We start from the raw sequence: 27,301 nt of genomic DNA on the forward strand, positions 1-27,301 counted from the left end.
ATGACCTCAAGTATTTCCTTAAGGGCCCTCCTTCTGGGGCACCATTGGCTGAGATAACTGAACTCTAAGCAAGTCCCTGTTTCCTGAAACAGATCTGCTATCACTTTCATGTAGCTGAGTGTGAAGGAGTCATTCAGAATTTTGCAACCCTTTCCTTTCATTAAATATCCCCACAAAAAGAAAGAAAGATAGAAAATGACAACAATAACAACAAAACTCTGTGCATCATGTTGTGTGAAGTTATTGGACCGAATCGCCATCAAATAATGGTGAGAACTTGAGAAAGTTACTTAACTCTTTGGCCTCAGTTTCCACATGTATAAAAAAGGAAAGAATTGCATTTGCCTTGTGGATCTTACAGAGGGTCTTGGTAAATATGTCTTGCATAAATAGAAGTTAATGTATTTGAGAATTGTTTTCAATTTGTAAGTTTATAAATATGAAGGAATGAAATTATCTAGGCAGGGGACTAAGAAAATTTTGGACACCTTTGGGTCCTCACAACTCTGAAATAATGTACTGTGCTTGGCCCCCGCTAACCAACAGAAGGGAGGTTTCCTGTGTATTGGTTAAAAACATGGGCTCTGATCACACAGACGTACTGGACTGAACCCCATGGAGTAGCTAATACGTGGTAACTTTTTTTTTTTTTTAGGGTTGAACTTGAAACATTTATTTATTTATTTATTTATTTATTATTTATTTATTTATTTATTTATTTATTTATTTATTTTGTATTAGTTTCATGTGTACAAAACAATGTAATAGTTAAACATTTATCATTTATATCCCTCACACAGTGATAACTCCCTTCCCCCATCTACCACCCCTCTGACATCTCATACAACCATAACATTTCCATTGCCTCTATCCCAAATGCTGTACTCCGCTTCTTGTATATATATAAAATTGTAGTTAACATTCATTATTGTTCAGCTTCAGCTTCAAGTGTACAGTGCAGTGATCAGGCATCTACAGAAACAGTCTCAGGGACACAGAGGAAAAACTGAGCGCCGCTAGATGGGAGGGAGAGGCGGGGATAAGGGGGAAGGTGAGTGGACTAGAAAACACAATCAGTACCCACAAGACTACCACGGGGATACAAAGTCAAGTTGGGAATGTAATCAATAATGTTGTAAAGACTTTTTTTTTTAATTTTATTTTTTAAATTTATTGGGGTGACAATTGTTAGTAAAATTACATAGATTTCAGGTGTGCATTCTGTATTACATCATCCATAAATTACACGGGGTGGTTCACCACCCAGAGTCAGTTTCCCTTCCATCACCATATATTTGATCCCCCTTACCCTCATCTCCCACCCCCCGTGGTAACTTTTAATCTACAGAAAATACATATATATATATATATATATATATATATACACACACACACACACACACACACACACTATATACTATGTACATCTATAGACAATATACTATATACTATATACATCTATAGACAATACATATCAATTTATATATATCTCATATATTATAGATACAGATATATATGTGTGTGTGTTGGTGTCATTCTTCCCCTACTGTTGTGTGCCTATGGAATTTTTGTCATTCTGTTCCAATATCTTAAACCTAAATAGGTCATGGAACACAAATTCTTAGTGCAGCTGTGAAGAGGTGCCGCGTCCAGCACGATGAGGGGTTGTGGGGAGCGAGGAGGGCAGCGCAGGGTTAAGAAAAGACAGGAGCCATGAATAGAGTTTAAGTGCCAGGGCCAAGGGACCGGCAGCCTCAAAGACTGGGCTGTGGGCTGTGGTGCCTAATCAGGCCTGTGCATCAGCTTTTATTAGTCAGGTGGGGAAGCAAGGAGATAAGCTTGTCAATCTCAAGATCTGTGAATTCCACACACTACAATAGGAAACTGATTCAAGCCAATCACCCTTACCTGCAGGCAGCTGCACCACAAGTCTCAGGGTGTCTGTACTTCCCCAATGGACAAAACCTAGATGCATATGAATAGATGGAGAGCACATCATTGAATCTCTTCCCTTGCAGGTTTGGGAAGGAATGCAGCCACAGGCAGAGGCTTTCCTTAGCCTGGGGAAGGTGGGGGGCTGTGCCCACCTCTACGAACCCCCTGAGTTCTCCTGTTGGTCCCCACTCGACTGTGCCTGTCTGAGGTTGCTTTCCACGTGGAAAATCGTACCCGTCTTTGACTCTCCAGTCTTCTTTGGGCCAAACAGGGAGACATAAGGTGCAAACACAAAGGTGTAGCAAAGTCCCTGAAAGGATCCGTCTCACAGACTCTCCTTTCTTTGGGGACAAGTACAAGGAGACAGAAAGGTAGACTGCTTGCGTGGCGACAAAGAGGTTTTAAATCTGGGAATGTAAGGCTGATGTGTGCATTTAGTTAGAAAATGTAGGTAAAGTTCTAGCCCAGACCCAACTGTTCACCAAAAGCTCAGCATTATTAGGAAAGACAGTTTGAGCACTATTCTGATTTGGGAGCTATTCTGGCTTCAAGAGGCTTTGACTGGCCCCCATTTCTAGAGTGTTCGTGAGTTTACAGCTGTAGGTCAGCGGGACGTGGCAGCTTCACAGGAGTGTGACAACGCCTAACGCGCCTCAGCACTGGGGTCTCACGTGTTTCTTTAAGGCAGAAACAACTGGTACCAGTTTTGCCGAGGCTCATCCACTACTTCTGCCGCAGTGAACTATTATGGTTTGGCTCTGGCCTGGGCAGAAATGGTCTCTCTATGCTCATCATTTTCTACACGCACAGAGGGCAGGGACCTTCCTTTCTTGTTCACTGCTGCACCTCAGTCCTGGTAGAGGTCCCGACACAGACTCGAGGTTCCATAAATAATGGCTGAAGGAAACTGAACGCCCTCTTGCTTCTGGGCCATGATGTCTTGTTGGCTGATTAGGGTGTGATGTTTTCCTGGAGCCAGACTGGGATGGAGCAAAGGCGCCTGTGTCCACAGGAGTGAGGAATTAACAGAGGGGACTTACAAGTTCATGGTTTTCCCAGAGCAGGATCACGAGATGTGATGGTCCTGTCATCCTTTCTAGGTTCCTGAGATTCCCAAACCTCCTCCATCCCCAGCAGACAGAGGGCAGCATGAGGCCTGAGAACCAGAGCAGCGTGTCCCACTTCCTCCTGCGGGGGCTCCCCATCCGGCCCGAGCAGCAGGGCGCGTTCTTCGCCCTGTTCCTGGCCATGTACCTGACCACGGTGCTGGGGAACCTGCTCCTTATCCTGCTCATCAGGCTGGACGCTCGCCTGCACACGCCCATGTACTTCTTCCTCAGCCACTTGGCCTGCTCTGACGTTGCTGTTTCATCTGTCACCGTCCCTAAGATGCTCATGAACATGCAGACTCAGGACCAATCCATCCCCTATGCAGGGTGCATTTTTCAGTGTATTTTTTCATAGTTTTTGGTGCTTTTGACAATCTCCTTCTAGCAGTGATGGCATATGACAGGTACGTGGCCGTCTGTCACCCTCTACACTACCCCAGCATCATGAGGGAGGAGCTGTGTGTGACGCTGGTGGCTGGCTCCTGGGTTGTCTCCTTTGTCCATGCCCTCTTGCACACCCTCCTATTGGTCCGACTGTCCTTCTGTGCTCTCAGTACCATCAACCACTTTTTCTGTGACCTCACTGTGCTCCTGAAGCTGAGCTGCTCGGACATCTCCGTCAATGAGCTGGTCATTTTCACTGAGGGAGGAATACTTTTAATCTTGCCTTTGGGGAGTGTCTTATGCTCCTATATCTGTATAGGGACTATCATCCTGAGGGTCCCCACCACGAAGAGACTCTTGAAAGCCTTTTCTACCTGTGGCTCCCATCTCTTTGTGGTATCTTTATACTATGGGACACTTGCAAGCGTTTACTTTTTCTCTTCATCGTGGGACTCCAAAGACATAATTGCTTCAGTCATGTACACAGCAGTTACACCCATGCTGAATCCCTTCATCTATAGCCTGAGGAACAGAGACATAAAACAGGCCCTACGTGTGTTTGTCAATAGGACTAACTTCTTCAAGTGACAATCACTAAATCCTCACATCGCAGTCATGAGCACAGAGAGCTATCTCTCCTAATATGATTGCGAGGTTGACATCTCCATATAACTTCAATAGAACATGCATTCTGCTGTCATATGTAGTGCTGTGAATATGTCAACTACGACAAGTTTGCTACTTGGATTGGTGATAATTCTGTATCCCTAATTAATGTTCTTGCCTGTTCATCTCTTATGAAATATGTGCAAAACCCTATGCAAACATGTCATAATTAAAATTTGGATTTGTCTTTTTCTCCTTGTAATATGTCAATTTTTGCTTATATTTTGTTTATAGTATGTTATTCAGGACACACCGATTTGGCGTCACAATATCGCAGTGGTGAGCTGAAGCTGGCTTTCATTGGCTTTGAACTGATTGTGTGCCTGTCTCTGCAACTCACATTCAATGACATCATGTTTGTGGACTGAAATCATCCACGATAAGAATAATTACAATGGACTTGGGCAGTAACTACAATGCCCAAGGGACATGGGCAAGTGCTACAAAGCAAGGCTTGTAAAAAAAGCAAAAAAAAAACCCAAAAAACTGAGAAGTTTAAAAAATACATTTAGCATCACACCACTGCATTTATAATTAGGAAATATTTTCTTATTATCATTAGCAATGGGTCCTAAATGAACCTTTCATCTATTTCTTCTGATAGTAGTATAGAAAGTTGATATCTTTATCTACATCTATAGATACTAGTATTGTATAGACAGTAAAGATGCAAGTTTCTTGTGACTAGTATGTGCAAAATATTCCTTTTCCATTATTTTACTTTAAACCTTTCTACGTCCTTATATCTGTGAGGTGTGCACTGTTAATAGTGAAAAGGCGGATTTTGATGTTTTTATGTAATCAACAATTATTATATTTCTGGAGAACTTAATCTAATAACATTGAATGCAATCATGGTATATTTTAATTTATATTTTCAATATTACTACTGTGTTTCCCCGAAAGTAAGACCTAGCCGGACCATCAGCTCTAATGCATCCTTTGGAGCAATAATTAATATAAGGCCTGGTATTATATTATATTATATTATATAACATTATATTGTATTTTATTATATAAGACCCGGTCTTATATTATATTAAAATAAGATCGGGTCTTATATTAATATTTGCTTCAAAAGATGCATTAGAGGTGATGATCCAGGTAGGTCTTATTTTCGGTGAAATATGGTATATGTTTTCCATTTGAGACATTTTAATAATTATTCTCACTTCTATCTCTGCCTTTTGATTAAATATATATTTTGTTATTATATTCCCCATCTATTAACTTATTAACGATACATTATTATTATTATTTTATGACTTTTCAGTGCTTTGTGTAGAGATTACTTCTTGCTTTCTCTTTAAATTTTTTAAAATGTAGTATAATATGCATAACATGAACTTGTCCATTTTAACCATTTGAGGTATCAATTCAGTGGCACTTAGTACATTCATCACCACCATCTCATTCTAGGTCCCCTGAAGGAAACTCTGTGGGACTGCAACGCACTTGAGTACTTTGCAACTGTGAAAAAAACAGCAAAAATATCTATGAGTCAATATGGAGGGATATGCAGGATATGTTGTTAAATTTCAAAAAAGCAATCTATAGCTCGCTACCTTTTGTGTAAAAATGAAAGGGAAAGAAAACATATGTATATCTGCCCATTTGATGAAAAAGAAACACAAGGAGAATAAATCAGAAACTAGTGAGACTGCTCTCCTACAGGAGGTAGGTGGGAATGGGTAGAAAAGATGGGGAGATGAGTACATTTATTTGTGTAGTTTTGACTGCGTTACCTATTAGCAACTAAAAAATAAGTAGAAGAGGTGGCGAATAAAGTAAAATAGAATAAAACAAGTGAACCTAACTACATTGAAAATCAATACCATAATTAGACTTAAGGGGAAAATAAAATAACTCACCTAATTTTTCTTGAACCCAGATTTTGTCTACATACTCTCACAATAAAAAAAAAAAAACAAACAACTGGAAACAAAGTTTTGAGCAGCAGTTCGTGTGTCATTAATAGTGGTATAAGTTCAAGATTCTCAAATAACATGTGTTCAGCAAATAAGTAAACATATTGAGGAAAGGGAATGACTCCTCACCCCTGGGGAAAGGTGCTATGTATATGGTAAAGGAGAGGCTGGAAAGAACGCTATGGTGTGAAATTAGAATTGGAGATATCAGTTTGAACTTATGGGGTTTAATATGTATAAATACATTCAAATCTATATGTTATATATCAACTTACTGTTCCCATCCCCCATTCTTTCTGTTTCACTCCTGACCCACCTCCTGTGGGTAGTCATTCTTTTAGTTTCTTAGTTTCTAGTGTTTACTTCTTGTGTTTCTTTTGTATATATTTCCTAGTTGGGTTCTCTGACATCATTTAGAAGTGTTGAAAGCAATGAATACACCTAACATTTCAAAATGAATAACAACAGTAATGGATTATATCTCAGAGAATAAATAAGAATCCATGAATCCATAATGATATAAATCAATTAAAAACAAATGAGTAGGGATTAAGGGAAAGTCCTTCTTACAGGAGAATACAACTAATAAATGTATTAATAGAAGAAATGTTAGAATTAGAAAAATCAGCATTTGTGTTCCAAATTTGGGATAACTTTGTCACAGAAGAATCACCATGTTAAATATAGTGGGTGATTTTTTTTAATAAGATAAAAGGTATATTTGTATAGTGTCAAAATACCTACCCAAACAATACCTATTAATTTCAAGGTTAAAATAGTAACTTTATAGTAGAGAACCTGACAGACATCACCATAGTCAATTGGTCAAGGATAAAAACACTAGTAAGTGCAAAAATTTGTGTCATACCTTCTGATGATATGCACTGTGGTACATCGGCCATAAATCTAAGCCTGAGTTATACATCCATACGTCCATACAAACAAACATAGAGAAGGGAAACATAGTAAAATGTTACCCATTAGGGAATCCGGGTGAAGCCTGCCCAGGAATTCTTTATGTCATGTTTATAACTCAACTATATCTTCAAATCGTTTCAAAATAAAAAGTTGAAAAATCCTTCGTCCTAGCTGGATCAATGCCCAAGACGAAAGGTGTCCAGGTCACAGCTGTCATCAGGAACACCATCCATCCCCTGGGACCCCAGACCTCTGGCTCTTGGACACACAGCTCCCCAAAGGACAGGAAGAAATTAGCCAAAAGCCTGGGGACTTTGTTTCAGTCCTTTCATTAGTAATTAAGTGTTATCTTTTGACTCGCCTCTCTGGAGCTGGTTAAGGAACACGAAAATCTGTTAGAAGCACAAGGGCCACAGATAGTTGTTTTATAGTTGTCTGGATACTGAGTCTCCTGAAGAGAAGCTGAGGAGCTGGGCAGCAGCCTGGAGCAGGTGTCTGAACTCACCAATGCTGAGTACAGGTCAGAGGAGCTGGAAATCTGCACCTGGCGATGGATCTGCCTGTGGGCTTGTGGGTGGTGTATGAGACTCTGTGCTCGTGAGTGTGCTTGTGTGTGTGTGTGTGTGTGTGTGTGTGTGTGTGTGTGTAGTCATGGGATGTAAAGTGTAGCATAGGGAATATAGTCAATGGTATAGTAACAGCTATATACAATGTCAGAGAGGTAGTACATCGATGGGGGGGATTATCACCTTGTGAGGGTGTGGGGACAGAGCCCCAGAAAGCAGTTTCCAGGCTCTCGGCCTCATGTGGAAAGGTGCTGGCTCAGGTAGTAAATGGCCATCAGCTGTGGCTGGTTGGCCGTCAGCTGTAACCATTGAGCCATTGGCCACTAATATAGCTGCCGCGGCTACGGAGGGAAGTTGAGAGAGGAGGAGAGAGGAGGAGAGTCGGTCGGTTGGCAGCAAAGCGGACAGCAGGTTGCACGTCGTGTAAACCCAGCGAGACCATAGTGGTATGACTTCCCTACCTATGGCTCCGTGGGTGTTCCTTTTTGGCCTAGCCATATCCTGCGTTCTTGTGTGGGGAGCGGGACCAGAGACCCTGCCTGACACCCCGCACGACACTTGGCGTAGTCGGCAGGATCCCCCGCAGGCCGCCCCGCGTGACAGAGGGTTCTAACAATTGCGTTGTTTTGTACACCTGAAACTAATGAAAAAAAAATCCATTTTATTACTTCTTTCTACCAGGGGCTCAGAAATGATTTTTAGACTTCCCATACAGCCCTTCCAATGAGTGTATTCCCAATATGCATGACTTGGTAGTCAAAGAAGAGACATATTCTCAATATAGATGTCCTTGACTGAAAATGAAAGTATCAGTTGGGTAATACTCAGAATTTCATCTGTACTCTACAAAAACAGATGCAGATAAATGGTGGGTAACTTTCAAGTGGAAGCATATCACTAAAGATTTGTTCAGGAGGGTAGAATAACAGTCTTCCTTATACAAACTGTCGCAAGAGCCGAGGACCAGAGATTAGGGAAGTTCCTCTTGAGGATTAAAAATATCTAAAACTTAAAATTTCAGTCTAAAGCATAAAATAGATGGTTTCAAAAGGTTAATGAGTAGTAGCTGCAAATTTCAAGAATCACTGAAAAGCTCCTCCAAATGTCTCTGTATAGTGTAAGCCCTGACAGTTGGCTTTTCTTTTTGTAATGCAAGTCCTGATTTAAGCTTTGATTGCTGAAACATCCACTTCAAAGATGGCTACTGTGGGGACAGAGCCCCAGAAAGCAGTTTCCAGACTCTCGACCTCATGTGGAAAGGTGCTGGCTCAGGTAATAAATGGCCATCAGCTGTGGCTGGTTGGCCGTCAGCTGTAACCCTTGAGCCATTGGCCACTAATATAACTGCCTCGGCTATGGAAGAAAGTCGAGGAGAGTTGAGGAGAGAGGAGGAGACTGAAGGAGAGTGGAGGAGAGTCGGTCGGTTGGCAGCAAAGCAGACAGCAGGTCGCACGTCGTGTAAACCCAGCCTCCAGTGAGACCATAGTGTTATGACTTCCCTACCTATGGCTCTGTGGGTGTTCCTTTTTGGCCTAGCCATATCCTGCGTTCTTGTGTGGGGAGTGGGACCAGAGACCCCGCAAGCCGCCCTGCGTGACAATTGGTCCAGCGAGCAGAGTCTCCCGCATGACAGCTACCTCCAATAAACACATTGCCAGCCACACTTAGATAAAGAGCCAGGCCACCTCTCTCACTGAGGCTCGTTTGTTTTAGAGATCTTGGTTGATTTCTATAACTGACCATTTGGACCACTTGTTTATTCTCTTCTCACACGATCCTGCTCTTACGTTTTAAATCGCCAATAAAGAGTGAGCCCACGAAACCCTTGTCCCCCACCCTCGACCCCAATAAAAGCAGAACCTAAGCCCTGTGCACTCACTCTTGCTCTCTCTACCCTCAACCTTACCGTGTGGCCCCACATGTACCAAGTACTTTCTAGGACCTCAGTAATATGCTTTTTTTAAAGTTTCCTGATGGTTATTGCTGAGGCCATCTTACAATCATAAGAACCACAAGGGCTGGTCCAGTCACAATATTGTTTTGGGTAGGCTGAGATGGGCACAAAACACTCAGTCTGCAGCAGAAATGCAGGCAGCTCTTAGGAGCTCAATGGGAAACTTCTGTGAATCTCATATCTGCCTGTGTATCTGACTGTGATTATCTTCAGAGAGTAATGGTTTCTCCTCTTCAGCCTTCTAAATCTTTCATGAGTTCCTCTCATTGGAAAACAAACATGAACAATACAGGAAAGAAAAATCTGGAAAATGTAGTCTCCATCCTCACCACTACAGTGCAGGTGAAGACTTGGAAGTGGGTGATAATGATGGTAAGTTAAAAACAAACAATCTAGTACAGGGCATATGGACAAGAAGGGAAAATTGGGTAGGAGGCTGAGAGAGTGCCCATATACAAGTCCCAGAAACAGCATGAGGGATGCATGAGACAGAGACACCCCAGATGAGTCTGCTTTAGATCAACTGACATGCAGCTGGACACAAAAGCTTGAATGAGACGAGCCAAGACGAGAAAAACCACCATCCCAAGCTCGATGAGCCAAGCCCCAAGTTCGATCAGTGATGCCTAAACAAACCTTCAGAGTCATAAGTAACATAAATGCTTATTGCTGAATGCTACTGAGGTTTTTGTGGTTATTTGTTACCCAGTATTTTTGAGGCAAGAGCTAACTGATACATAGGGGTATGAAAAAGCCCTTATGTCACAAGGCAAGCAAGCCTAACATCAATTGAGTGGGGAAGTGAGGAGGAAGGAGTAAATATTTTTTAAAAAACAGTAACTCAATATATCATATTGAACAAGAACTACTCAAGAGATGTAATTTTTTTCTGCTGTTTTTTCCCAACATTTATTTAGTTGAGGATTTGTCTTCCTCCTCTGCTAAATAAAAACTCTTTAAGGAGCCCATAAACTTTCTTCTAATCCTTAGGTATTAGAAAGGGTAAAGATTACTTTTCAACACAATCTTGATTCTGTACTTAAATATCCCTTTCCCTCATTGGATCTGGCTGCAAGCAAGAATCTGAGGTCCAGAAAGGAGTCATAATGGTATATTGTCTCTTTTCCCCCCATTTTTCTGGTCTAGTTATATTTAGTGAACTCGTACTTGTGGGGATGGAGCATGGGAGGAAGAATGAGAAAAGGGTGACAATAACATGGTTCTCTGGTTGCTACCATATTCAAGAGGTTTTTGGCTCCTCTTGACTTGGATGATGGTTACAACTAACTCATTCTCTTGTTACTTCCAAGCCAGGGGATAGCAAGAGGTTCCCAAACTACCTTCCTACACATCCTCTGTGATTCAACTAAAGTATATTTTCTTCCTGTGAATGTTTCCCCTCATAGCCCCTGGTTTTGGGGTGGTGTATCTTCTACAGATCTCTTATTCTCTCTTACAGCCTCCTAGGCTTTCTAATAGGTCTTCTTGGGAAGAATTGAAAATGGTTTCATATCTGTTCTTCCTCACATAATCCACCTGTGGTTTGTAGGAAACATTTGTGCTTTTATTGACTCACCATGAAATTAAATGAAGGTATATCCCAAACATAATTTTCATATTCTCTCTGTCTCTGTTTCTCTCTCTCTGTTCCCCCCTTCTCCTCCCATTTCATCTTTCCTATTGCTCTCACTCTCATAAAAGCAGGAGATATATATCCAACTCTCTGAATGTTTCTGTTGAAGCTTCTCTTACTAAGCTTGAAGTGAGGAGGAAAGCACATCCCCCCAAAGGCAGATTTGGGGCTCACTGCACAGCTTTTTCCAAAAAAGTTCTTTGCAAGAACCTCTCATCTCTAGCTCTTGGCACTTTTTAGATCCACATCTAGGTTGAAAGGCTCAAGAGCTGCGAAACTGATTCCTGGGCATTTCTTATAAACACTGTCATTTTGTGTCTTATAACTCCCTTTGGAATCTGGTGTCTATCACATCTTGGTGCCTCAGCTGGAAATTCCAGTTTCACATCTTGCCACAGGCTGCTCCCTCCGCCTGTGATCATTAGGACAAGATAGAACTTCGTTGTTTGGATAATTCTGATTTCAGTCTCAGGTAAAGCAGCACCTTCTCTGGGAAGTTCTTCATGTATCCTCTGCCACAAGGCTAAGCTAATTATTCCTCCTCAGCATTCCGTATAAACAATTATAGTCGTTGGCTGAATTGCTCTGGAGTCAGACAGCCAAGACCAAGTCTTCCTTTCACTAACTGCAATCCTAAGAACATCCTAAGGTGTTCTTCACGTCTTTGAGCCTGAGTTTTCCCAACATATCTCTTAGGGCCGTTCTCAGGATTAGGGTAGATGATTTCAAAGCATATTAAGCTCTTTGACTGGTACCTGAGACACCAGAGGTGACATTTATTTTGTTGCTGAATATCTGTATGTGTTTGGGGAGAAGAGAAGTGTGGGCTGTGTTCCTGAAGGACAAGAAAGCAGTGTGTTAATTATTTTGTAAGAGAGTACAATTTAATATGTTCTCCCTGAAAGTTCTGGAAGGGCTCATGGTCCCCGGTTGCCTGGGTGCCTGGGAAAGGAGGAACCATATTGTCACCAACATGGAAAATTCTTTTGAAATGGAAATGTAAAAGACCAAATACATTTAACAACAACTTTAAAATTTGGGGAAGGACCAGGCCTAAGAGTTCCCATTTAATGATACCAGCCAAAGTGACATATATCCTCAAAATGTTTTACAATTGGCATCATCCAAGAAAAGAGCAAACTAAGTCCTATAAAGCATATCCCATTTTACTATTGCCCCGAACAGGCACAAGAATTATATCAGTAAAGGTTTGTGAGTGACAGCTGTGGAAGGAAAACAAGTGAGCTATATTGTCTTTTCTTTTTTTTTTTTTTAAATTTATTTTTAATTTATTGGGGTGACAACTGTTAGCAAAATTACACAGACCTCAGGTGCGCAACTCTGCACCACATCATCCACAAATCACACTGTGCGCCCACCACCCAGAGTCAGCTCCCCCTCCATCACCATACATTTGATCCCCCTCACCCTCATCCCCCACCCCCCAACCCCCTTACGCTCTGGTAACCACCAAATTACGTTCCCCAGATTAATTATATTTTCAATAATTTGTATTTACTGTTATTGAAGAAATAAGGTCATATGGGTGCATTAAAAAGAAAGGTAGGTATCAGCTGGAAGAATATGCTTTCTTACTCAAGAGTTTTCTCAAGGCTCCTTTCATGTCTTTATTTCTCAGGCTATAAATGAAAGGGTTCAGCATGGGGGTGACCACTGTGTACATCAATGAAGCAATTATGTTACTGCCATTGGTGCTGTTGGATGAAGGAAGAAAATATAGACCGATAATTGCCCCATAGTAGAGAGTCACTACTGAGAGATGAGATCCACAAGTGGACAAGGCTTTATAGATCCCCTTGGTAGAGGGAACCCGGAGGATGGTGGTCCCAATATGGCCATAAGAAACCAGGATGCATAAGAATGGAAGCATAATGGCCATTAATCCTGCAGTAAAGATTACCAATTGGTTGAGGGAAGTGTCTGAGCAGGACAATTTGAGCAGGGCACCAAGGTCACAGAAGAAGTGGGGGACAGTGTGGTCAGCACAGAAGGACAGCCGGGTTAGGAGGAGGGTATGCAAAAGAGAACAAGCACAAGCGATGACCCAGGACCCAGCCACTAGCATGACACAAACGCTCTGACTCATGATGGTGGTATACTGTAGAGGGTGACAGATGGCCACATACCTGTCATAGGCCATTGAAGTGATCAAGAAACTGTCCAAATCGGCAAAGAATATGAAAAAATATGTCTGTGAAATGCAGCCTGCATAGGGGATGGATTGGTCCTGAGTCTGCATGTTCACGAGCATCTTTGGGACGGTGACAGATGAGAATGAGATATCAGTGAAGGCCAAATGGCTGAGGAAGAAGTACATGGGCATGTGCAGGCGAGCGTCCAGGCTGATGAGCAGGATGATGAGCAGGTTCCCCAGCACCGTGGTCAGGTACATGCCCAGGAACAGGGCGAAGAATGTGCCTTGGTGATCTGGCCGGATGGGAAGCCCCAGGAAGAGGAAGTGGGAGACACCGCTCTGGTTCTCAAGCCTCATACTGGTAGACCAGCTGGAGGGGACTGGTGCAGAAAGTTGAAGGGAAAAGGTGGAATGCCTCAGGAGAAAAGAAAATGATAGTTGCTGCATAGCATAATAGAGATGTTCTTTTGATTTAGGGGGTGTCTTCATATTTTCTTACATTTCATGCATATTTTGCTGGATAAATGTAGAAAAGGAATAGGTTAGGATACACAGCCACTTTCTTTCTCAGTCTGGTCCCCATCTCTGTATATGATAATACTAACAATTAATGTTTATTACACATTGTCCTTTTGCACTGTTCTACTAGCTTACATGTAGTAACTGACTCAACAGTCTTACATAACTGAGTTAGGCAGGGACTGTTATTTCCACTTTTAGATGGGATAGCTGAGGCAGAGAGTCTCACTGTCAACAGTGATAAGCAGTGGAGAAGCTGGGATTTGGACCCAAGTATTTTGACTCCAGAGTTTGTTCTCTGAAAGCAAAACAAATTATTTGACATCAGAAATTTCATTGCCCTTCAAAATTTTGTGTGTAATGATCTGTTTAATTCTGCATCCCCTGCTTGTCTACATATCCCATGATTATTTCTAATTTGTTCATTGGTTGTAGGCCCAGAATCTATCACAGATAATTAATGCATACACAATATAATTTGCTGATCGAATAAAAGATGTCACATCTAATAAATTTGTCATGGCAGCCCCTTTAAGAAACTTACATCAGGCCTTGTTCAAGACTCAGGTTTAACCCTAATAATCCTGGGGCTCCATGTTATTTAGTTGCCACATGGCATTACGTTCAAAGAGGTACAACTAAAAGCCAAAAATAATTTTAAAAAGGAATTCTAATCTTTTCAGTGTCTCTAAAATAGCCTCTAAGAATCCTTTGATAGATGATTGGATAAAGAAGAGGTGGAATATATACACAATGGAATACTATTCTGCCATAAGAAAAGATGAAATAGTGCCATTTGGGACAACGTGGATGGAAATTGAGATTATTATGATAGTGAAATAAGTCAGACAAAAAAAAGTCGAGAACCATATGACTTCACTTGTATGTGGGATATAAACCTGAAAACAACAAACAAATAAGACAAACAAACATGCGAAAACTCATAAATCCAGACAACAGTTTAATGGTTACCAGAGGGTAAGGTGGCAGGGAGGGGTGGCAAAAGAGGGTGAAGGGGGTCAAATATATGGTGATGGAAAGAGCATTGACTTTGGGGTGAACACACAATGCAATATATAGATCATATATGATAGAATTATACACTTGAAACCTATATAACTACTAACCAATGTCACCCCAATACATTTAATAAAAATTAAAAAAAAATAAAAGCTTAAATGTAAGAAGCAAAATTTTAGAAACATTAGAAAAAATTTTGTAGGTTATGTTATGATCTTAGGGTAGTATTACATTTCTTAATCATGACCCCCCAAAGCAGACAACAGAAATATAAATTCTGATAAATTTGATTACATTAAAACAAATTTTCTTTACTACAACCACAACCACCACCACCACAATACAGTCACAAACCATGGACGGAACAATATAAACTGCCTCAAATCAGAAGAAGATTAGAACTCAGGATACATGCAAAATTCCTGTGCATTAATAAGGACAAGACAAAAATCTCCATCAATATGAGCTAAAAATCCACAGAAAATGAACTCAAAAGAGCCAATAAACATATTAAAAGAGGATCCACTTTCCAAGTGATAAAAGAGATGTCAATTAAAATGAGATACTACTGATAAAAATTTAAAAAAAAACGTAAGAACACGATGCATTAAGAAGCGTGTGAAGAAAAGAAACTCTCAGATATTGCTATCAGATATTTAAATTAGTTCATCTACTTTGACTATATCTCATAAAGTTGAAGACTTATATTCTTTTTGATGTAATAATTTCTCTCCATTTATGCTGTAGAAAACTGTTCACATTTCTTCACAAGGACAAAAACCACTTATTGTTTGCAACTTAGTAACAGTAAAGAACTGAAATAGTTAATTGCCCAATAGTCAAGAAATGGATAAACAGAGGTTAGTTTATTCATACAATCCTATCCAGCAGTACAACTGAATGGACTCTATACCACATTGTCCACATGGATAGATCTTCAAAAATTAACTTTGGGTTAAAATAAATGCAAAATTATTTTTACAGTATGATATCATATCAATTAAAACACCTAACAACACTATATCTTATTTATGGTACACATATGTGGTAAAAGTATAAAAACATATAAGAAGTATTAAAAGGTATGAAAAAATGTTCATAATAATTAACCATATAGAGAAAGAGGAAGGAAATAGGGATGGGTGGACAGAACTTTGGCTGTGTCTGTAATATTCTAGGCTGTTTGTTTCAACGGTCAGAAACAAATGAGGCAGCATGACAATATTTGTTAAATCTGTGTGTGGGTACATGGGATCACATATTTTATTTAATTTATTTTTGAAATATTAAATAATAAAGATATTGCTCTAAATAAAAAAGAAACACTTCTACAGCTACATTCTCTAGAAAATGTTAGTGCTCAAGAAGTGTAAGACAGAGGATGGAGAGTGAAGTGTGTTCACCACAAAGCCGTAGGATGTCAAATGCAGGAAAAACCTGTCTGGGTAAAATCCAATTCATAACAAAATGCTGTCAGTTTAATGAGTGCATGGTACATGTTGAGCAATATTTACATCTTTAAAAGAATGCCTTCATAATAATCAATGTTAGGAAGCCGGTGTGCCTCCCTCTCTTTTTCCCTGTCCATTTCCAAGATGCTTTTAATTCTATGCTTTACCGCTAGCAGTTTAGATAAGTTTTACTATTAAAGTTTAATGGAACTACTTTGGCCAATCTATATATAACCAATAGGCAAACTGTCAAGCCCAAAATTTATGGCAAAGGGCAAATCTGCTCCTAGGCCCTAAAGAGATGATTGGATAAGGATGCTGTAAGAAATCGGAGGTTCCATGCCCAGGTAATGATTTCCCCTTTCAAGAAGGGGCAAAGATTGCTGCTGTTTCATTCTCACGTAAACATACACTATCCAACTAGAAGAAAAGAAGCAGGAAGGAGAGGGTAGTGTCCCGAGGTCTCATCATCATTTTGTCAACTGGATTCAGAAGATAACAATGGACCACCAGTCCTGGTTCCCCCACCCTCAACTGAGTAAAAGGAAAAGTACAATCATGAACCAGCTTACACTCGTAAGTGAAAATTCAAGTCAAATGGTAACTTTCAGTGATGACAGCAAAGCAGTCAGCTGGCTCCCTATAAGATCTGGGAGCAGATATCAAATCAGAATATTTACAACACGCTTCACATTAGGTCTCCCAGAAACAGGTGAAGATAGTCTGGTGCTTAGTCCTAGAGGCAGAAGGCTTTCGACACAGATTCCAACAACCTGGGCCCAACCCTGACTCTACTTGCGATCTTCATGGATTGTGGAAAATGAGTGATGGAATACTCTCAAATTTCTTGAGATTCTTCAGGTTATCTGAGGCAGCTATTTTTGGGGGTGGGGTGGGGGGCATGCAGAACTACGCTGTGTAGAGGATTCCAGAACAATACTGAGCCTCTCATATTCCTACCCAAGACACCAGCTCAACAGGCTGCTGATACCTGAAATTCTTTCAACAGAGGAAAATGCTTTAAGGTCTCAACTACAGATTAGGGTCCTGGGACAGAGATCCCTCTAGCCGACATGCTCACTGAGATGGAATGGCTGGGAGCCACTCATTTGGGGGGACAGGTTTGGATGGCAGAACCAAGGCACTGACTCCTCAGACCAAGTGAGGAGTGGTGAGAGTTGGGGATTACAGGCAGAGGGAAGCAGAGGCTAAGACACTGAGAGCAAGTGTACTATGTTTCCAGTTTGGCTGAAATGGTTGTGACAGAGCTAGAAATAGTCACATTTTAATAAACTCTGATTTAGCACCTAATTTTCACCAGGTGCTTTTCAAATACCGTTCACTTCTTCCCACAACCTTTCAACATAGGTATTCTGACCGTCATGTGACAGAAAAGAACTTTTGGGGCTCAGTGATGAAACTTGCCCAATATCTAGCACTAGTATATGGAGAGCCTGGGATTTGTGCCTAGGTCTACCCGGCTTCAAAGACTAAATTCTTCCCACTATATTACATGATTTTATTAACTATATCCTCAAGTAAGACAGTACCTGTTGCCTGAGAGCACTCTAGAATTTTAGGAAGTAAATCAGAAAGTTTGGGAATGAATGAAAATCTATGTTTTCAAGATATGTGCCTAGATGGTAATATCAACAATAACAATTATAATAATGACCATTCATTAATCACATATTTATTGTGTACTGTGGACCAGCTGTTGTAACATCTACTTTATATTATGTCAGCCTAACAGGACCACAGAAAAGAAATTATTCTTATTTAACCATTTGCAAAGTAAGGCTTCGAGTGTTAATAATTTGCCTAGAATCATTCAGCATGAAAATGATGGGCCGATCTTCAATCCCAGATTTATCTGATTTCAAATCCATGTTTCTAACCATCGCACACACTGCATTGTCTCTAGCAGAGCACGATTTGACAGAAAAAAAAAAAAAAGACATCTATTCCTTATTAAAGAGAAGATGGGGTCTGTAATTCACCAAAAGTTTGGGATAGATATACTGTTTCAGTCCTTAATCAGATGATTGGAGGTGAATAGAAAAACTAAGTTACCAGCTACTAAATTTACAAAGACAACTGCTCATAAAGGAAATTTCTCAGAGCTTCAGGGCAAAAGCAGATTGGACCCTGGTCAATGTTTTTGATGGACTACCTAGTTTCTCTCAATACGGGAAAGTTTAAGGCAACTATGGTACACATCCATTGGAAATAATATCACATAGCCAATAAAATGAGCTCATGAAAGGCTTATGATATGATATTTGAAAGAACATAATATAAAATTACCTATAGACATGTTTACAATTATCTGCAAAAAGTGCAGATCATTATTACTTTTTTAAACCTGGAGGTTGTGCTCATATCTTGGATGCAGGCCAGATACTCAGCAAAACTGTGAAAGATAATTTTCCTAGAGAGGAAAGTACAAACCACATGGAATTATAATTATTATATCCACCTAAGTTATTTGAGATGACACAACAGAATTACATAAAGTGCCTGGCACAAATCTGCAAGATTTTGTAACAGACGACACCACACAAACACACACACACACACACACACACACACACACATTGTTCAGTGGATCTACAAGTATTGCCCTTACCTAGCTCGAGAGTGATAAATTCAAATACTGTCAGCTCCAGAGTACGAACCAATATTTCTTCTAAGCCGGATACAGACAACAACAAAAATATCCACTTTTACCCGGCAGGCTGGGAACCCAGGAGACCAAGGCCACAAATTTCTGGTGAGGAACAATTTGGAAGTAATTGCTGCATTTCCCTTAACCATTCTCAGTGGAGATGTGCCTTTGCCAGAGACTAAAGGGAGTCAACTCCTTTGGGAATATAAATGAGAACTTTTATGATTTTAGGATTCATTTATTTACAAAGAATTTTCACAACTGTAAGTTCATGTAACCCTCACGATAATTCTTGAGGTAGATAGCATTTTTCCTATCTTATTGCATTTGAGAGTGGCTCAGAAGAAAATGACCGAGCGAGAATTCAAACCCAAACACATTAACTTCCAATTGAAAGTCGAGTTCTCTGATTCCTCCCTTGTAGTAGTGGGCTCTGTAGCCTGTGGGCTTCTTTCCTCTCGTATTCAGTCTGGAACGAGGAGGAAAGTGGCTACTAAACACTTATGAAAGAATAGCTGGGCTTCTGTTTCTCAGACAGAGATTTTTTTTTTTCTTCCTACAAAAACACCTGAATGCATGCAGGGACTTTTGTGTGTGTGTGTGTGTGTGAGAGAGATAGTTATGACATAGTAACAGTTGGCACATACTCAGGGCCCAAAATCTATTCTTTAACCGTAAGAATGAGTGGGAGAAGCCTTCTGAAACCTGCTCCATTAAGACTGGCAAATATAGATAAGAGTCACAGAATTAAGGGGAGGAGATAGCATTTTATTCATTATTTTTTTTGATAACTCATTCATTCAGTTACTCAGTCTTAAAAACAGTGTGTACCTACTACGTAGCAAGAATTGTGTGAATTCTGTGAGTATGTATTTGAAAACACAGGTGTGTTGTTTTTTCTCTCAAAAGCTCCTAACCGAGTGAGCAGGATAGATAAAACAGTGTGTCAAATACTGTAATGGAAGTGAGTGCTGAGTGCTATGGGGGCACAGAAGAGGGGTATCAAACCCAAATTTAAGGGGGCAAGCAGATAGGTTTGTAGGATGTCATACATAAGCAGACACCTAAGACAATCAAAACAAGTAAAAGGTGACATGGACAGTGCAGCCGCAGAACATTTGGAAGGCAGTAAAAGAGAGGAATCAAAAAGACCTGGAGAAGAGAAAGGATGACAAATTTGGGGAACTATTATCAGGAAAATTAGAATGGCTGAAATGTACACTTCAAAAGGAGAAGAGGTTCAGAATGAGGCCAGAGAAATTAGCAGGAAAGAATCATGCAGAAGCTTGGAAGCCATACTAAACAATTTGTATTTTATCCAAAAGGAAAAGGAGAGCCATAGAAGGATTTGATCAGAAGATTGAGTGTGATATTAAAAATTATCGCTATAGGTGAAGAATGGATAACAGCATGTGTTGCAGTGAGTGGAGAGAATATTGGCAGGGCAAGGATGGAGAGATGGATGCAAGGCCAGAAGCAAGGAGACTAGTTGGGAAGTGGTCACAGTCGTTTAGGTAAGATATTATGGAAATACATCTAAGAGAGATAATGGAGTTGGAGAGAACTGTATCAATTTAAGTCTCCTTCAGCATCAGAGCCTAAAAGATGCGGTAATTTTGATGTGAGCTAATTTTGGTAAGACTATAGAAAATGAGGAAAATGAAGGAGCTAAAAAAACCTCTCTCTAAATGTATGGCTTGGACAGCTGAGTATATGGTTGTGGTATTTACTGAGATAGGGGACATAGAAGGAGCAACAGATCTGAGAAGTTTTTAACACACTGAGTATAAAGTACCAATGGGTCATCCATTTGAAGAAATGCAGGAGGCAGGTATTTCAGACAGAGACGGAAATTCATGGACCATTAACATAGGAGAGAATGAGATTGCATAAAAAGAAATGAGATGAAAAAGAAAAGTTGAGAAAAGAGGACAAGAATGAAGAGGAGAGAAAGAGAGGAGAGAGGAGGGAAGGAAAAGAGAGAGAAGGGACGAGAACAGGGCTGAGGACCGGCCACAGAGAACATTGACAATTAAGGAAACGGCAGGCAAAGAGTGTCCCCAAAAAGACATCAAAGAACAACCAGAGTTATAGAAGGAAAATATGAAAAAGTGGGACCGTGGGATCTAAGGGAAGAGAAGGTTAAGTGTTGAAAAACCATCCACTGAATTTAGTAATGAGGAGGATTTTGATGATGTGACCAGTAGCAAGGTCAGTGAGTGGTGGGAACAGAAGCTAGATTCCAGTGGATTGAGGAATAAATGGAAAGTAAGGAAGTGCAGAAGTGGCTAACTGAATTGATCCGGCACTGAAGCGTTGCTATGGGTGGAGCGAAAGGCCACTGTGGTAAAGACTCGGGCAAATCGGTTAGAGAATGATAACCCATAAAATCCATCCTGGAGAGTTCACAGAATGAAGACAAAACAAGTTCTAGGGAAAAATGAACAGAATCAGAGACTGAATAATGTGGCCAAAGATTCCGTATAATGGGTAGAGTGGAAAAACAGAACAAGGAAGTGAACATTTAAATGTAATATTTTATAGGTAAAGCAATTCCAGTCTTTATAATATGACAATGGGAAGGAATGGTGAAAGTGCAATGGAGACCAAGGTCACTGAAGATGTGATCAAAGGATAAATACGTCACTTTGTTGCATGGCTCACTCATGCAAATGTGGATGGCCTCCAAGTTGACAGTAATTTTTAAGGAAGAAGTAAAATGACGCAGATGCCAAAATCTGTAGCAAAATAGGAGTAATCTGAGTTTGGTAGTTAGCAGGATAGGCTGTGACGTATGACAGTTTCTGATTTTTCCCCAGTACTAATTACAGCATAATTATAAAAAATACGAATTAGTTCCCATCAATATGGGAAGGGTTAAGGCAACTATGGTACACACCCACTGGAATATTAGATAAGCATTAAAATTATGTTTATGAAAAGCTTATAAGTTTTGAAAGAACAGAATAGGAAATTGTATACGGCATGTTTATAACCAACTGCAAAAATGCAGATTATCGCTTTTTTTAAAATCTGGAAAGATGTGCTCCAAAATGTTAACAGAAGCTGTATGTTGTTGTTGGGAACCGAAGAATTTATTTATTTAAAAATTATTTCTCTGCCAAATTTATATAATCATGCATTTCTTATATAAGTAATGAAAATATTAGATAGTTTTGTGAACTATTGCTGAATCTCCTGGGAAAGAGAGCAATCCAGGGGGAAAAGCCAAAAGGTTGACAAACTTTAAGAAGAGGAAGGCAGTTGTCCCTAAGAGGCACCGCTGCTCTGATTGCTCGTATGCCCACCCCCTCCACTCACATAGGACCCTGAGAATCAAGGCACAAACCTGTAAAGGACAAGCTCCTGGTGCCCTCTCCTAAAAATAATCTACAGCCTACAAGAAATGCTTACTGCCTAGCATTTATTTATATTCTACCGCTGGATTCAGCCTTCCTAAGCAGGTGAAGAAAAGAAAGCGAGATTTTGTCTCATTTATCCCTGAAGTTTTATCCCTTAGTATTGGGCACATAGAGATCCACTTAAAAATGCCTACTGAATCATAGTGAAGCTAGATATTGTTTCCTAACAAATGGTCAATAATAGAAAATCACTACTACACGATAAAAGACTGATCAGCTTACATTCCTCTAGAAGCCAACTCTGAAACAAGGATTAAGGACAAGTGGTTTATTTGGGGATTGAAGGAAACAGAAATAGGAGAGTGGGAAAGCAGGACAGGGAACATAAGGCTATAAACACAGGAAGGATATATATCAATAAAATTATCACCTAGGTAACTGAAGCTATTTCCACCGGGAACATTAGAATCCAACACACCTAAACTTGGTCCACCCTAGGCGTGAATGAGTATTTATGTGCCAACTCCTGTCTGTATTTAACAGAGGAGGGCTGCGGGTGGTAGGAGAGGGTGAAGAGTGCTGATTTTTCTGGCACTTCTGGGCCTGCTGCATGTAAAGGAAAATTGGGCTCCAGTAGCAACAGAAAGGCTTCAAAGAAATAGAAATACTGGACGTTGATATTCTAGCTAGACTGCACTGAAATGGTAAGATGACAGTTACGAGTGGGGAACTGACAGAGTCGCTACATTTGCCTCCTGCCATGATCAGATCCATTCATGGCTTGCTACAGATTCTTCAAGATGGTGGCCATAGTTGTGAGCTGAGGGTTAGACATCAATGCAACATAGTCAGATGACAGGCTACCTGTTTCTGGCTCTCTATACCTACTAAGGCTTAATGCCAAATTGGCTGCTGTGTCTACCTGACCTCAGGACTTTTTGTGCCTGGCATACTTAGCTCCAGTCACTTGATGTCCCATGGGTAGGCACTCAGTCTCCTACAGCCCAGGAGCTTGCCAGCAGCTCCTGGCTCCAGAGGCAATGCACTGCAACTCTTCTAATGGAGTTTGTTGGAGGCTCCTTGTGGTGCCATTATATTTCCAGTAGATCATGGATACTTACAGCACTAGGGGGGTTCTGCCAATTCAGATCATCCAATGAGAAGGTCCCTTGTACCAAAGCATGAACCAGCTGCAGAGTCCTCTTCTGCTCTTTATCCTACTTAAAACTGTCAGTCTATCAAGTGATTTGACAAACTGGTCAGAGCAGGGGTAGTATGTAGTACGTAGTATGTCTCTAAAACCTGAAGAGGACTACACAGTGTTGTGAAAGGTGCAATAACTTGTCCTTTGCTTTCCAGTTAGAATCTTGTCTTTCATCTATCCCATTGTAAGCTCTTCTGTGTTTATGCCATGCGGCCTGCCTGGGGTCTTTCCTCTGTCCACAGCATGTCAGACCTTAATCCAAGGAGTCTCCATCCTGACTGTCCAAACCCACCACACACACCTTTATCTGTGCCTTGCAGCCTTTCCCCATCTGTACTGCTTGCTTCCATAGCTTCCTGTATCCAGTACCTGAGCTGCCTACATCCTGTATCCAAGTCTTTTTGTCTGTTCAGCTGACCTACTGGCCTCGCAATGGGGTTTCCCTCTCCGGGCACCAAGCGTCTGGTGTATCCTTTCCAGGGGATCCAGTGCCTGTAGCCAGTCTAGCTTATGACCTATTTTGAGTTTGCTAAGTACCAAAGCGTGAACTGGCCAATATTCTGGTAACGTTCTTTTCAGGCTTTTGCCTAGAATGCTGCTGGATTTCAATAGTTCTGAGTTGACAGAATCTCCTGAGCTACCTTAACTTATAGCAGTAAAACAGGGTCATCACAGCTAGAAAGAAGGTGCACAAATGGAAGCTTTGCTGTGTCTCCCACCCCTTAAACCCAGATATCAAAAAGGGCAAAATAAACACTCAAAAATGATTATCTCAAGCTATAAATACTTCTTTGTCCTATATATCTCACCCCTAAGAATCACTAATGCTACAATAAATGATCATTTTCTTCAAAAGGTCAATTTTAAAGAAACTGAAGCTTTTCAATTTTAAGAGTCCATTTTTCTGGATTGTGTGTGTCAACTTTTTTTTTCCTATTTGCAAATTTGTCTTCTTTGGAAGTTAATTTTTGCCCACTTCCCCTTCCTTCCTTCATTCCTTCCTCCCTCCTTTCTTCCCTCCCTCCCTCCCTCCTTCCCTTCCTTCTTTCTTTCCTTTTCTTTCTGCCTTGAAAACTATTTTTGCTTGATGTAACTAAACCTAAGTTTGTCAAGAAAAGAATAAAACCTCAAAAAAAAAAAAGTGACAATTCATGTCTCCTCCCACTTTATATTTTTATAATGATCACCAGAGAGAAGACACATGAAGTCATTTCCTTTGGGTTACCTGGTGGGTAGGTGCCCAATGAGATCCTTTTGAGTGGGATAGGGTTCTACCTAAATTCTCAGAAGCCATTCAGTCGTCTGGCTTCGTATTTGGATCTGGTTGGAGCCAGTGATTCTCTCTTTTTAAACCTCTCTGGAGTTTATCCTGTGCCACAGTGTAATTAAGACTGGGAAAGCATAACCTTGACAGCCTTCTCTATGGGCTCATTCTCTAAGTTTCCCAGCAGAAACGTCACTCCCAAGGGACATGTTTTCCAAAGGAACCAAGGAGAAAGTTGGGCAATTAACCCAAGTCTGATGGACGTCTTTAACAAGAAATTATAAGCCCTGCTCCCTACCCCCTAGGGTTCTCTCCTTGGCTAGTTATACTCTTCGGTTGATAGATCTGGGACTGGTAGACAGAAGTGAGAGTCTGAGCTCGTAGCTTTTCTTTTGTATGCTCAGGAAATGTCTAGGACGTTGGAAGTTGGTACTTAAGTCCCCAAAAGAGACTCTCCGGACACACTTAACCGTCAAACACTGGGTCATAAATGCAGGTAAGAGCAGTGTTAAGAATGAAATGGATGTTTTTCTCAGCAATATATGTTTGTCTGTTTGTTTTTATGGGTATAGAAGAGGAAGAATTAGAAAGCTGATTTTGGCATGGAGGAGAAAAAGACACCGAGTCATGCAAGAATGAAGATACAGAGGCACCGACAGTGAGATGGGAGGAAGGAGAAAATGATAGAAAGATAAATTGAAGGGATAGACAGGAAGACAGAAAGAGGCAAAAAGAAAGAAAAGTGACCTAACATGTAAAGACAGAGATACATGGAAGCAGAGTCTTTCAGGAGGCATTTCCACTTGCTTTGGATCCTGACATGGAAAACTAGATTGCTCCATAGAGCAATCTGGAAAGCCCAGATTTTAAGCATTCCGAAACTGTTTTGGGGGGTAAGCCAGGAGTTTCAGGAAGGCCTCTTACACTTTGAAATATCTCCCTCACTGCAGTGGGGAGAATGAATTAACATAATCCAGATTTTCTTAGGGATCTTTTACTCAATTGAAGTAAATCAAAATGTATATTGATGAGTTTTCTTTAAGGAATACAGTACCGTTCTTTGCGTCCTTTTATTTGAAAATTTCACCTCTTATCTGAAATTTAATAATGGGTATTGAAGTCAACTCTTCTCAAGGTTGCTATGCCATGGTTGATGATTTGGAGTGCTCACCACACAGGATCCTTAGAGCAATAACATGGCTGAGACATCATATTCCATGCGCTGGTCCTCAGTGCCCTAGACACGAGAATGCTCTCTTCTCACTGAACCTAGACAAGCTGGCTCTCATAAACATTCCGTATCAACAATTTTTCTACTTCCCTTATGTGACAATATATAAGGAACATATGAGAAACAGGTTAAGTTTCCCAGTTTCTGAAATAAAACATGCATATTTTCATATGACTGCTAAAAATGATTATTTCAAAGTCCTTAATACTCTCAACCATTCTTCATCCCCAGCAGACACAAGGGCAGCATGAAGCCTGAGAACCAGAGCAGCGTGTCCCATTTCCTCCTGCAGGGGCTCCCCATCCGGCCCGAGCAGCAGGGCGCGTTCTTCGCCCTGTTCCTGGGCATGTACCTGACCACGGTGCTGGGGAATCTGCTCATCATCCTGCTCATCAGGCTGGACGCTCGCCTGCACACGCCCATGTACTTCTTCCTCAGCCACTTGGCCCTCACTGACGTCTCCTTTTCATCTGTCACCGTCCCTAAGATGCTCATGGACATGCAGACTAAGTACAAATCCATCCCCTATGCAGGGTGCATTTCACAGATGTATTTTTTCATATTTTTCACTGACCTGGACAGCTTCCTGATTACAGCAATGGCATATGACCGATATGTTGCCATCTGTCACCCGCTTCACTACACCATCATCATGAGGGAAGAGCTGTGTGCTTTCCTAGTGGCTGTGTCCTGGATCCTGTCTTGTGCCAGCTCCCTGACCCACACCCTCCTCCTGACCCAGGTATCCTTCTGTGCTGCTAACACCATCCCCCATTTCTTCTGTGACCTTGGAGCCCTGCTCAAGCTGTCCTGCTCAGACATCTTTCTCAATGAGTTGGTCATGTTCACAGTAGGGGTGGTGGTCATTACCCTGCCATTTATATGCATCCTGGTATCTTATGGCTATATTGGGGCCAACATCATGAGGGTCCCTTCAACCAAGGGCATCTGCAAAGCCTTGTCCACATGTGGGTCTCACCTTTCAGTGGTGTCTCTGTACTACGGGGCAATATTTGGGCAGTACCTTCTCCCAACATTAAGCAGTTTCATCGACAAGGACATTATTGTGGCTCTCATGTACACAGTGGTCACACCCATGCTGAACCCCTTTATCTACAGCCTTAGGAACAGGGACATGAAAGAGGCTCTTGGGAAACTTCTCCGTAGAGCAACATTTTGCTCACACTGATATATCTGTGATGTTTATTTAAATCAGAAGCTCACTTTTGTTAATCTCACAGATTTCATTTTTTCATTTAAATATGTCTTAAAACTTTAATGTCGCCTAAGAGATGAATGACGGCATGTTGGTAAATATCTGTTGACCAGAATTT

The 27,301-nt window shown here is 40.8% G+C and overlaps 2 protein-coding genes across 2 annotated transcripts; one reads left to right on the forward strand and one right to left on the reverse strand.

Annotated features, from left to right (window-relative positions):
- Positions 1 to 3,084: 3,084 nt before the first annotated feature.
- On the forward strand, positions 3,085 to 27,156 carry LOC117031564 (olfactory receptor 1J2-like). Its single transcript, XM_033122043.1, is given in 3 exon segments — positions 3,085 to 3,382; positions 3,385 to 3,580; positions 26,214 to 27,156. Coding segments are annotated over 3 exon segments (1,437 nt in total).
- LOC117031623 (olfactory receptor 1J1-like) lies at positions 12,664 to 13,624 on the reverse strand. Its single transcript, XM_033122119.1, has one exon. It carries the CDS (start codon positions 13,603 to 13,605, stop codon positions 12,664 to 12,666), a length of 942 nt encoding a protein of 313 aa, XP_032978010.1. The 5' UTR covers positions 13,606 to 13,624.
- Positions 27,157 to 27,301: the final 145 nt, after the last annotated feature.

This window comes from Rhinolophus ferrumequinum, chromosome 12 (assembly GCF_004115265.2).
Source record: "Rhinolophus ferrumequinum isolate MPI-CBG mRhiFer1 chromosome 12, mRhiFer1_v1.p, whole genome shotgun sequence".
Classification (NCBI taxonomy): Eukaryota; Metazoa; Chordata; class Mammalia; order Chiroptera; family Rhinolophidae; genus Rhinolophus; species Rhinolophus ferrumequinum.

Excerpts from the sequence above, each read along its gene's own strand:
- LOC117031623 (XM_033122119.1), bottom strand. The coding sequence starts at position 13,605 with ATGAGGCTTGAGAACCAGAGCGGTGTCTCCCACTTCCTCTTCCTGGGG.